A 13,798-nucleotide genomic window follows, 5' to 3' on the forward strand; every position below is an offset into this window, starting at 1 on the left:
CCAAACCTAGATGCCCCTCAACTGAAGAATGGATGGAGAAAATGTGGTACATTTACATAATGGAGTACCACTCAGCAGAAAAAAACAATGGAATCTTGAAATTTGCAGGAAAATGGATGGAACTAGAAGAAACCATTCTGAGCGAGGAATAGCAGCCTACAATCCACACTGCCAGAGAAGCTAATAAACAAGGAGAACCATAAGAAACGAATACATGGTCCCCTGGAGAAGAAGAAAGGGACAAAATCTCCTGAACAGACCACCAGGCTTTAAAGTTAGAATTCAACAACAACACAAATTTCAGAAAACTTAAAAAACTAATGGAAACTGAAATGTCCAATTGTACCATCCCTGTGTCAAGGAAATGAAAAAGAAATTCAAGATTTCCTAGAATTCAATGAAAATGAGGACACAACATACCCAAACTTATGGCACACTTTCAAAGCAATGCTAAGAGGAAAGGTAATAGCACTAAGTGCCTACATGAAGAATCTGGAGAATAGTCACACTAGAGAATTAACAACACAACTGAAAGCTCTAGAACACAAAGAAGCCAATGCAACCCGGAGGAGTAGATGCCAGGAAATAATCAAACTGAGGGCTGAAATCAATAAAGTAGAAATTAGGAAAACAATACAATAAACAATGTAACGAAGAGTTGGTTCTTCGAAAAAAATCAACAAGATAGACAAACCTTTATCCAAACTTACCAAACCACAGAAAGTGAACATGCAAATTACTAAAATAAGAAATGAAAAGGGGGACATAACAACAGACACTGAAGAAATCCAGAGAATCATCAGGTCATACTTTGAAAACCTATACTACACAAAATTCGAAAATCAAAAGGAAATGTATAGTTTTCTGGGTAGATATCACTTACCAAAATTAAATCAAGAACAGTTAAGCAATTTAAATAGGCCTACAACCCCTAATGAAATAGAAGGAGTCATGAAAAGTCTCCCAACCAAAAAAAGCCCAGGGCCAGATGGTTTCAGTGAAGAATTCTTCCAGAAATTCAAAGAACAGCTAATACCAATTCTCCTCAAAGTATTCCACATAATAGAAGCAGAAGGGTCACTGCAAAACTCTTTTTACAAGGCCCCAATAATGTTAGTACACAAGTTACACAAAGACACAATTAAGAAAGAGAATGACAGACCAATATCCTTCATGAACATTGATGCAAAACTACTCAATAAAATACTGGCAAATTGAATCCAAGAACACATCCAAGAAATCATCCACCATGATCAAATTTGCTTCATCTCAGGGATGCAACGATGGTTCAACATACAAAAATCCATCAACGTAATCCACCGTATAAACAAACTGCAAAAGAAAAACCACATGATCATCTCCCTAGATGCTGAAAAAGCTTTTGACAACATCCAACACCCCTTCATGATAAAGGCCTTGGAGAGATCAGGGATAACAGAAACACACCTAAACATAATAAAAGCAATATTCAACAAGCCACCAAGCCAACAGCCAACATCAAACTAAATGGAGAGAAAATCAACATGATTTCCCTAAAATCAGGAACAAGACAAGGCTGTCCACTCTCTCCATACCTCTTCAATATTGTCCTTGAAGTTCTAACTAGAGCAAAAAGACAACAAAAGGAGATCAAGGGGATACAAATTGTAAAGAAAGAAGTCAAATTTTCACTATTTGCAGATGGCATGATAGTCTACATAAGTGACCCAAAAAACTCTACCATTGAAATCCAACATCTGATAAACACCTTCAGCAAAGTGGCAGGATACAAGATTAACTCAAAAAATCAGTAGCTCTACTATACACAGATGATAAATGCTCTGAGAAAGTAATCAGAGAAACATGACCATTTACAATTGCCACAAACAACATAAAATACCTTGGAGTAACGCTAACTAAAAAAGTGAAAGACCTGTATCATAAGAATTTTGAGTCTTTAAAGAAATTAAAGAAGATACCAGAAAATGGAAGGATCTCCCATGTTCTTTGATAGGTAGGATCAACATAGTAAAAATGGAAATCTTGCCAAAGGCAATCTACAGATTCAATGCAATCCCCATCAAAATCCCAACACAATTCTTCACAAACCTTGAAAGAACAATTCTCAACTTTATATAGATAAACAAAAGACCCAGGATAGCCAAAACAACCCTGTACAATAAAGGAACTTCTGGAGGCATCACCATCCCTGACTTCAAGCTCTATTATAGAGCTACAGTCCTGAAAACAGCTTGGTATTGTCATAAAATAGACAAGTAGACCAATGGAATAGAGTTTAAAACCCTGATATTAACACCTGATTTTTTGACAAAGAAGCTAAAGTTATACAACAGAATAAAGAAAGCATCTTCAACAAATGGTGCTGGCATAACTGGATTCTGGCATGTAGAAGACTCAAGATAGATCCACGTCTATCGCCATGTACAAAACTTAAGTCCACATTGATCAAAGACATAAACATAAATCCATCCACACTGAACCTCTTAGAAGAAAAAGTGGGAGGTGCCCTTGAATGAATTGGTACAGGAAACCACTTCCTGAACATTCCACCAGTAGAACAGACACTGAGATTAATAAATAATTAATAAATGAGACCTCCTGAAACTCAGAAGTTTCTATAAAGCAAAAGACACAGTCAGCAAGACCAAATGGAATCTCACAGACTGGGAAAAGATATTCACCAACCCCATATCTGACAGAGGGCTGATCTCCAAAATATACTAAGAACTTAAGAAGCTAGTCTCCTAAACACCAAACAATTCAACAAAAAAGTGGGGTACTGAATTCTCAATAGAGGAATCTACAATGGCTGAAAGACAAATAAAAAGTGCTCAACATCCTTAGCCATCAGGGAAATGCAAATCAAAACAACTATGAGATACCATCTTACTCCTTTCAGAATGGCTAAAATCAAAAATACCAATGACAGTTTATGCTGGAGAGGATGCATATAAAGAGGAACACTCCTCCACTGCTGGTGGGAGTGCCAACTTGTACAGTCACTTTGGAAATCAATATGGCTGTTCCTCAGGAAAATGGGAATCAGTCTACCACAAGATACAGCAATTCCTCTCTTAGGCATATACCCCAAAAAAGCACATTCATACCACAAGGACCTCTATTCAACTATGTTCATATCTGCATTATTTGTAATAGTCAGAAACTGGAAGCAACCTAGATGCCCCTCAACGGAGGAATGGATGGAGAAAATGTGGTATATTTACACAATGGAGTACTACCCAGTGGAAAAAATACAACGGAATCTTGAAATTTGCAGGCAAATGGATGGAACTAGAAAAAACCATCCAGAGTGAGGTAAGCCAGTTGCAAAAAGAAAAAATGGTATGTACTCACTCATATATGGATTTTGGACATGGAGCAGGGGATTGCCAACCTACAACCTACACCAACAGAGAAGCCAGGAAACAAGGAGGACACTAAGAGAGACACACATACTTCCCCAGAGAAGGGGAAAAGGAACAAGATCTCCTGAGCAAATTGGGATCATGGCACAAGGAGAGAGAGAACTAGGAGAATGAGAAGGGGAGAAGAGGAGGGGTGGGGAGGACATGAGGGAGCAGGAAGGTTTAGTTGGGGGAAGAATAGAGGAGAGCAAGATAAGAGACACCATAATAGAGGGAGCCATTATAGGTTTAAATAGAAATCAGGCACTAGGGAAATGTCTGGAGATCTACAAGGATGACACCAACTAACAATCTAAGCAGTATAGGAGAGGCCACCTTAAATGCCCTACCCTGATAATGAGATTGATGACTAACTTATATGCCATCCTATAACCTTCATCCAGCAGCTGGTGGTAGTAGAAGCAGACACCCACAGCTAAACACTGAACTGAACTGGAATCTAGTTGCAGAGGAGGAGTGATGAGCAAAGGAGTCAAGACCAGGCTGGTGAAACCCACAGAAACAGCTGACCTGAACAAGGGGTAGCTCTTGCTCCCCAGACTGAGAGCTGGGAAACCAGAATGGGACTGATCCAGACCCCATGAACGTGGTTGTCACTGAGGAGTCCTCAGAAATCTATGGGACATCTTGTAGTAGATCAGTTCTTATTCCCAGCATAGGAATAGACTTTGGGAGCCCATTCCACATACATGGATACTCCCTGAGTCTAGACACAAGGGGGTGGGCCTAGGCCCTATCTCAAAGGATATTAATGACTCTGAAGACACCCCCCTATGGAAGGCCTCACCCTCCCTGGGGAGCAGAATGGGTATGGGATAGGTAGGGTGTTAGTTGGGGGGGGCACAAGGGTAGGGGAGGGAGAGGGAACTGGGACTGACATGTAAAACAATACTATTTCTAATTTAAATAAAAAATGGAGGAAAAATTTAGAAACAATCTCATTTTATATATCAATTCTAGTTCCCTCTCCCTTCCTTCCTCCCATGCTCCCCGCTGACTCCTATGCCATCCCCTCTTCTGCTGCGTAGAAAGGGCGAGGCCTTCATGGAGGATCATCAAAGTCTGTCACATCATTTGGGGCAGGGCCTAGGAGGGCCCCTGTGTGTCTAGGCTTAGAGTGTATCCCTCCATGGGGAATGGGTTCCCAAAGTCTATTTGTACACTAGGGATAAATGCTGTTCCACTACCAGAGGCCCCATACCCCATAGACTGCCCAGGCCTCCCAGCTGACACGCACATTCAGGCAACCTGATTCTGTCTTATGCTGCTTTCAGAGATGTTAGAGTGGGGGTTCATCTTAAGTGCTGGAGAGATGGCTCAAAAGTTAAGAGCACTGACTTCTCTTCCAGAGGTCCTGAGGTCAATTCCCAGCAACCACATGGTGGCTCGCAACCAGCTGTAAACTTAGTCTCTTAAGACAAATTTTTTGTAGCAAAGTGGACATGTAATCCCATTACTTCAGAAGTCAGGTGCTAGGATCAAAGCAACTGGAATAAGATCCTGTCTCCGAGTGAGAATGGAAAATATGTAGATTAAATTAAATTGAACCATATCTTAAAAATCTGAAATAATCATACCAGTATCCAGTTGTGGTGGCCATACCTTTAATCCCTCATGAGACAGAGGATGGCAGATAATATGAGTTTGAGACCAGCCTGATCTACATAGCAAGCTCCAGACCAGCTAGGGACAAAGTGTGACAGTGACAAACGAACAAAGAGCAAAACAAAAGTCACACCATGACTTTCCCAGGTTTTCCATAGTGACTTTTGGGTGCCTAACAGATAAAGGTAAAGCTACCATATACAGCAGTCATTACTGGTCTCAACCTACCTAACCAATCTTAAACCTCCTAACACAGTGCTCTTTGTTTACTATCCCTTCTTCTTCAGCCACACTACACTACACTCTGTTCCCACGATGTAAGATCATCGTGCGCAGCTACGTGCCCCTATGCCATGCTTTTCATCATTGTCCCTATGAAAAATAACTTAGTGTCATTTCAGTATTGTGAAATTTCCAACAGCTTTCTACTGAAAACGTCTCCAATCCCCTCAATAAGAAATCTTGACTATTTTCATGAATTCCTACAGCACTTTATTTAGGAAAGTAGTACAGAATTTGCCGTAGTATGCCTTCAATTATAATTATTCACACATTTATTATATAATCTTTTGCACATATAGGCTCACTAGGTTATAAGAAGAATGTAAGGATCATCCTTTGTTTTTTTCCACCATTAACGTTATTGTTTGACAAGTGATAAATACTGGGTGAATGGATGGATTCTAATTTTAATTAAAGGGGAAAGTCATCAGCCACAGGAAGTAGACTGCCCTTTCTTTTGCACTCCCTCTGATCTGCATTAAACTCAGTGGCTGAACTTGGGCCTCACCAATTATTTGTTTAAATAATTAAATTATTTGGTTAAAGACTTAAATAAAAAAACCACTTTTCTTCTGACTTGACTCAGTTTTTACAAAGCCTAAAATATAACATTTATCCATGGGAAAAGAATGTTTGGCAAGGAAGTAGAACTTCATAGTGAGACACACATATTTATGAAGCCTTTCTGGTGAAAACGTAGATGGTGTTACAGGTTCTTAAGATTAAAGAAGGAACTGGAGTTTAAATAAATTGCTGAACATAAAATCTATTGTTGGGAGTGGAACACAGATTAGTGCCACAGGGGTAACATATTTTGATTAAATGAGCTGGAATGGAAAAGACAAAGGTCTACTTAAAGTCCATAGCTTTGGGGCATTTCACTCAACAGGCAATTTCGCTTTTGCTTTCCTTCTTTATTTGGGCTCCCCTGGGAACACTGTCACTTGAAAAATTAATTTGTCTTGGCAAGGAACAAAATACCAAATTTAGCTGGCAATTTAGTGACCAGTTTTGTAACCCAAATGTTCATATTGCACTCGAATAGCTAGTTCTGGAATATTCTCTCACACACAGCTAGGAAATGCTGCTGAGGAGATGGTCATAAACTAAGATGCTTGATGTCCATGTGTAATGTGCATGAGAGTTGGAATATTGGAGCTTTAATGCTGACAATCACTTATTTCAGAATGAATAACCATATATCTACTGTCTTAGGCAGCTTGGTAGAGAAGTCCCACTTAATACTCTACTTGCTGCATACACACTGTGTTTTCTATGCACATTTGTCTACCCTATTAGGGATTAAGTATATGGAGAATGAATACTTAATCTGAATATTTAGCAGGGAGAACTCTTACTGATTAAAAAACTCAGCAGCAACAAGATAATCAACAATGAAGTAAATAGAGGAACCATACCTTTGAACCAGGTGGTGCTGTCAAGCCTAAAAAGGCATAAACTGCATTGTTTTCTCGGGCTTCAAAGAAGGCATCATAGTCCTTTCAGAAAAGAAGACAAGAAGAGTTAGCAGTCTGCAACCCAACAAAGGAAAGAGATTCATTCACAATGGCTTGATGGCATGACAGGATCCGCTGTCTTCTTGGGGGCTAAGCTCCATAATGCTGAAACTCTGGAAGGAGTAATAAGGAGACAGGCGGACTTCTGAGTCTCTTCTGAGACTGTGTGTGTGTAATATCAACTTCAGAAGCTGAGACTGAAGGATCACCAGTTCCAGGGCAGACTGAGGTGAGTAGGGAAACACTGTCTCAAAAAAAAAAAAAAAAAAAAGGAGGAAAAGACCTGAAAAGCTGGAGAGGGGGAGAAAGAAAGAAAAAAGAAAAGCCCAGACAAAGTATTATGAAACAAAAAGAAAAAATTCCAAAAAATACCAATAAGTTCATTTTGTGATAGATGCCAGTTTTGCCTTTTTAATGAGAGTTCTGTGTGTGTCTCTGCGTCTACATGTGTTTCTTGTGCTTTTTCTTTGACTCTTTTTTTTCCATTTGTTTATTTATTTTACCCTATTCTGGATCGTTTGTTTACTTTTTATTTAATCATGTTGTATTTTACTCTGCTATTATTGTAGATAACTTTGTTTCCTAACAATAGACAACAAGAAACAGTGTGGATTTGGGTGAGTGGGGACATGGTAAGGACATGCGAGGAGTCTGGAAAAGGGAAATCATACTCATATTGTTTGAGGAAAATCTATTTTCAATTAAAAACAACAACAAACAAAACACAAAGAGGAGGGGTGGAGGAAGGAAGAGAGGGATTTTGGATACCATTTAATGTGTACTAGAAGGTATACTGGTCTTTTAGGCAGAAGATACAGAATGGTTTTTTTCACATTACATAGGATTTACATCTGCTTGCCCCTTTCTCCTCCACCCAGAGCAAGCATTTCTCAGTGGTAGATGGCTTATTTCTGGTGTGATACCCCTTCCAATCCACCATATTTCTCTTCTCTTAACTGACTTTAATAGTGATTTACTCAGCCTGAAATAAAACCAATATTAGCTCCATATGCAGAAGGCCAGAAGACCAGTGAGACTATATTGTCTTTTCAAAGAAAGTGAAGTGTTCTCAAATATGAGCAAAAGAAGCTTCAACCATGAGGATACATTTGTCTCAATTTGGTTCAGCTTTAAGTTGCTGTCCCCTAAGCCACTAAGCCTTCACAAAAAGTAGCAAGTAGACTTGTCCACAATTGTAACTTGTGATCAACAGCAAACATAGTTAAATGTCTATATTCTATATGTTGCCTCGATTAGTGTGATTTCAAAACATCACAGGGATTCTGACATTTTGGCTGATTTGTTAAAGCTGAACTTGCTGAAATCTCTAGCGAACGTTGTAGGTTTTAAAGCTCTGAGGGAAAAGGTATCCTGGCAGTAGGAAGCCAAGGAATACCACAAAGTAACACTGCACAGCAAACTTCACACAAGAGATTTATTGGGAGGGAAAAACCCAGAAGTATGGCTGCCTCTGCTCAGGTGAGAAGCAGCAGAGGACTGAGCAGAAGGCACGGTTGAAGTAGAATTTCTTTGAGGGGCAGAACATACCAGGATAGAGATTTCCAGGGTGGGAATTGGTGGGATTTCAACTCCTGAGCTTGGGCTGCCTGCATCTGGAGAGTCTGGCTCCAGCTGTTAGGGCAGTCAGAATGTACTGTGTGTGGAACCTGGCAGTTGGAGGTCCTCAGGTGTGGGGCCTGGCCACATGTGTGCCTCCAGGGGGCTTACAAATGTCTCCCCAATGGGTTGTCTTTACAAGGTTGAGTTCAAACACATTACTTTTCCACACTTGGATGTGGACAGAAAAGGCACTGATGACCTGAACAGTTTGGAGATTACCTCAAGAAATATCAGAACATACAGAGTCAGGCATGGTGTCACAAACTGTAATCTGCATTTGCAGTGTAGAGGCAGGAGGGTCAGAAGGTCAGGGTCATTAGCTACATAGTAATATGGTTTTGGGAGGCCAGCCAGTGCTACATGAGATTCTGTTTTAAAGCATATAGTCCTTTCTTTCTCTCACATTCTTCATAGTCTCAAAAGAAAGTCTTCTTTGTGAAAGATATTGCTAAGAGAATAAAAAGATGAATTACAACATATAGCAGGCTTTCTAGAACCACCAGACCCTGAATCATGACATGGAGAGTTACTGTTAATTATGAATGCTTGGCCTTGTCTTATGCTTTTCCCACTAGCTCCTTTAATTTATTTTAACCTGTTTCTCTTCATAGCTCCTTTAACTTATTTTAACCTGTTTCTCTTCATCTATGCTTTGCCTTGGTGCTATTTACCTTTTTTCATTCTGTATGTCCTACTTTCCTGCTTCTTCCATGTCTGTCTGGCTATCCCGGAGAGGGTCTCCCTCTCCTTCTCCCTCATTCTCTCTTCTTATTGAGTCTAGATTTCTCGTACTACTTAAGTTCTCTTCCCATCAGCCCTACCTATCCCTCTACTACCTAGCTACTGGACATTCAGCTTTTTATTAGATCAGTCTTAGTCAATGTGAAACAAATGTAACATATATTTACATAGTTAAAATAGTATACCACAACATGGAAGGAAATATTGCAAATCCTATATGTGGCAAAATTTCACTTCTAAAATACATAAAAATAATAAGATATAATAGTAATAAAACAAAATTAAATATGAGGAAATGACTAAACAAACACTTAAGAGGATAGAAGGATGACAAATAAGCACAAAATATGTGTTGCTATCATAATATCATTTGATATCAAATTTATGTAATTTATACAAATTAAAATGACCAGAAGATATCAAGACACCAAGCTATTTTGAATTGGTTTGAAGGGCTGACAATAGGGTTAAGAAGTAGTTCAGGGCTCCAGCATTTGTCTACCATGTATACAATACTGGCTGAAACATGCAGCAACATAGAAAAAGGACAGACACAAAACTTCTGGCAATACCAAGAGCTGAAGGAAAAGCTGAGTATTAGGAACCCTTAAACAAGAATGCAAAATGGCATAGTCAATCCAGAACATTCCAAGTCCTTTATAAATTAAAAATATAATCATTGTGTTATGCAGTAAACACATTCCTAGCATTCGCCCCAGGAAATAGAAAATTAGTGCTTATACAAAAATCAGAAAATATATGTTCAAAGTTCTTATAATCACTATGGCTCAGATCTGGAAACAAAGGAACTGTCTACCAATGTACAGTGGTTAAACAAAGTATCTGTATAATGATATACCACCACTCAGCTATATGAGGGAACATGGTGTTAGTGCAGGCAACGACCTGGATCTCAAATACATCCAATTCACTGAAAGAAGCCAGTATCTAAAGACTACAAACTGCATGAATCCATTTATATGGCCTTATCAAAAAGACAAAATTATAGTGATGATGCTATATTAGTGTTTGCCAGGCATTGGGATAAGCATAGCATATTTCTATAAAGGAATATTGTGAGGGTTTGGTTCTGTATTTTCATTGTAGCATTAGTTACAGAAACCAATGAGTGTGTTAAAAGTCATAGGAAACCACACGCCAAAAAAGTCACTAGTATAGTCTAAAATTTCAAATATTAAACTTACAAAAAGACAAGTAATAAAAGTATGTTTTAAGGAAAAATGACAAAAATTAAAATATATAAATGAAACAAAATTAAGTACCAGAGAGAGAGAGAGAGAGAGAGAGAGAGAGAGAGAGAGAGAGAGAGAGTTCCACCAAGCTGACTGTGAGAATTTAATTGTGGAAGATGCCAAAGCTAAAAATACAAATAAATGTAAATTCAAGTTAACTCATTTAAAACTGAACTGAAATACCTGACTAAGACATGCTTCAAATAAATACCTACAAAAGGCCATTAGGCTTTTGAAAACAATATCCATCAGAATGAATTATTAAGGAATTCTAAATTAAAATCACAGTGAGATACACCTTTAACCATGCAATAATTAAGTTTTTCAAAAGAACAAAAATATAACAAGTGTTCAGAAAGATGTAGAGTAAGTAAAACCATCCACATGATTGCACTTGAATGTAAATTAGTACAACCATTATGGAAAAATATATATTATATTACTCAAAACATTAAAAATAGAACTGTCTTAGGCCAGCCTGGTCTACATAGCAAGCTCTGGGACAGCCAGATTGAATAGAGAGGCCCGATCTTAAAAATAAAAATAAAACTGTCCCATGATGCAGCATTCTTCCATTGAGGCATATGTCCAAAGAAAGTAAGATTATTATGGATATAGGTCTTACACATGTAGTCCTAGCACTCGGGGTAGAGGCAAGAGAATTGCCTGAATTTGAAGCCAGCCTGGCCTATAGAGATCCCTCTGTTTAAAACAGTGAAAAAAAGCAAAGAAGAATGAAAAAGCAAAGAATGTCAAAGAGATTGCTACAATCAGATATTTACTACATTACTAGTCACAATAGGCAAGAAATGGAAACAGCCTGTGTCCTGCAATAGATAAAGGAAAAAAGAAAATTCAGCACATGTACACAGTAAAACACCATTCAGCCTTTAAAATAAACCCCTGTTATCTGTGCCATGGATGAACCTAGAGAATACATTAAGCAAACTTAGAAATACAAATACCAGGTTTTGGCTTTTAAGTCAATGAATTTACATATAATGTTAGCATTTAAGGAGTATACAGAGTAAAAGATTTCATTATGGAATTTGTGTGTGTGTGTGTGTGTGTGTGTGTGTGTGTGTGTGTGTGTGTGTGTGTTGTATATATGGGTTTTGTGTGTGTGCGCACAGGTGTGCATGTGTGTAGCAGTAAAAGGCCATTGTCAGATGTGCTCTACCACTGAACCTGGAACATTAAAGGCATGCTGTATCTTGCCCAGCATTTAACATGGAAACTGGGGGGTGGGGGTGGGTATGAACTCAGGTTCTCATGCTTGTGCAGTAAAATCTTAACTGAGTCATTTCCCCAGACTCACACTGTGGGATTTTCACATGTAATTTTTGTTGCTTTGCTTCCCCTACTCCCTTCCCCAACCTGCTTGCCCCCTTCCTCCTCCCACTATTTCTCTTCTGCTTTTATGTCAAATGCATACTGTTACCTTCTTTTCTGCTTTGTTTCTATTCCCTACACACTTGCCCTTTAAAGCTTCTTTTCCCCCTCTCACGGTCTTTTGTCTGGTTTATGACCTGCATACACACACACACACACACACACACACACACACACACACACACACACACACACACTAAAATCCAGCATCCACATATGAGAAAGAACATGAGTATTCAACTTTCCTTTCTGGAATCTTGCTTAAAGTCAAAATGTCCAGTCCTAACACAGAGACACACAACTATACAATGTGCAGAGTGAGAGACTTTGGAACACTCAGCGCTAAATGGGATGTCTCCATCAATTCCCTCCTCTCAGACCTTGAGGATCTAAAATGAAGAAGAGGCAGACTGTAAGAGCCAGAGGGGGTGGAGGACACCTAGAAAGCAAGGCCCTCTAACAGAACCTGATCAAAGCTCATATGAACTCAGAGAGACTGTGACAATAATACACAGGGCCTACACAGGTCTAAACCAGATTGGATCCTACTGCTGAGAGGGGAAGTGGACACAGCCTCCATCCCTAAGCCAAAAGCTATCTCCAACGGACCACAACTTGCAAAGTAAAAATTAATTATATAGTCTCACGGGTATATAAGCTACATTTCTGGGCAGGCTTCATGCCCAGCAGTAGATAGCCAATACAAAACGAACTTGATGATATTTGGAGAGTTTTTTGTGTTGTAATACTTTGGAAATTTCTTATCTTAGTGGTGTTTTGCTTCTATATATTTTGTATTTTCATGGTGTGTATGAGAGAGAGAGAGAGTGTGTTGTATGCCTGTGGGGGAGGCGCGCGTGCGTGCGTGCGTGCGTGCGTGTGTGCGTGTGTGTGTGTGTGTGTGTGTGTGTGTGTGTGTGTGTGTGTGTGTGTGCATTTCTAGTGCTCTTAGTCTTTTATTTGCCTGTTTGTTTTCTAAGGAGTCAGAAAAAGAAGGTGAAGTCACATGAGAGGGAAGGGGAATATGATCTGGAAGGAGTTGGGGGAGGGGAAACTATGATCACAATATATTGTATGAAATATTTATCATTATTATTAATATTATTATTATTTGAGACAAGGTTTCTCTGTGTAGGTGCTCCAGAACTGGCTGTCCTAGAACTTGCTCTGTAGACCAGGCTGGCCTCGAACTCACAGAGATCCACCTGCATCTGCCTCCTGAGGGTTGGAATTAAAGGTGTGTGCCACTTCAGCTAGCTGAAAAAATTCTTTTCAATAGAAATAATAATGGTAATTACTAGTTTCAGTTAGTTTCTTGCAAATATCAAGACTTTGTTATTCATTATACCTGGATAAAATTCCATTTCATCCCATTTTTAGCCATTTATCTGTTGATAAATATCACTATGTATGTTCTCACTCACAAGTGAAATTTGAGCAAATCAAGCTTATAAAAGCAGAGACTAGTACCAAAGTATTTTTCTTACTTCCTGGATATACTTATGAGTTCTTTACTCCAAAGTGAAACTAGCAGGGTACTGACAACAATTCTATGCTGAGACTGGTAAGTTACTCAAGGTTTAAAAAAACACACAGTATCCACACTTCACCAGTTGTATGTAAACAAAACATAATTCAAAAGAATCCAATGTACCAGGCATTGTGGCACATGCCTGTAATCCTAGCAGTTGGCAGGCAGAAGTCTAATTCTAGACCTACCGAGGGCATATAGCATCTTCTAGGTCACCCTGCACTACAAAGTGAGATCTTGGAGATCCTGCCTCAAAAGGGAAAAATGTAGGAGCCATATAGCAAATTATTTTTATTATCAAAAATGGATAAAAAACAACTTAGGTAAGTCTTTAGATTCATGTGAAATAACGCAATCCTTCCATCGGTATAAAAATCTGGTAATATACTGCTATGTAGAGGATCTAGTTGTCTATCTCAAGTATTTCAGGGT

General features: G+C 38.9%; 1 protein-coding gene across 1 annotated transcript in view; it reads right to left on the reverse strand.

Moving 5' to 3' along the window:
• The window catches only part of Sh3bgrl (SH3 domain binding glutamate rich protein like), a 96,738-nt gene that overhangs the window by 10,475 nt on the left and 72,465 nt on the right, over positions 1-13,798 (reverse strand). The window contains exon 3 of the mRNA XM_027432832.2: positions 6,731-6,811. Coding sequence (XP_027288633.1) covers positions 6,731-6,811 — 81 coding nt within the window. The remainder of the gene's footprint in view (positions 1-6,730; positions 6,812-13,798) is intronic.

Source organism: Cricetulus griseus, chromosome X, assembly GCF_003668045.3.
Source record: "Cricetulus griseus strain 17A/GY chromosome X, alternate assembly CriGri-PICRH-1.0, whole genome shotgun sequence".
In the NCBI taxonomy this organism is placed as follows: Eukaryota; Metazoa; Chordata; class Mammalia; order Rodentia; family Cricetidae; genus Cricetulus; species Cricetulus griseus.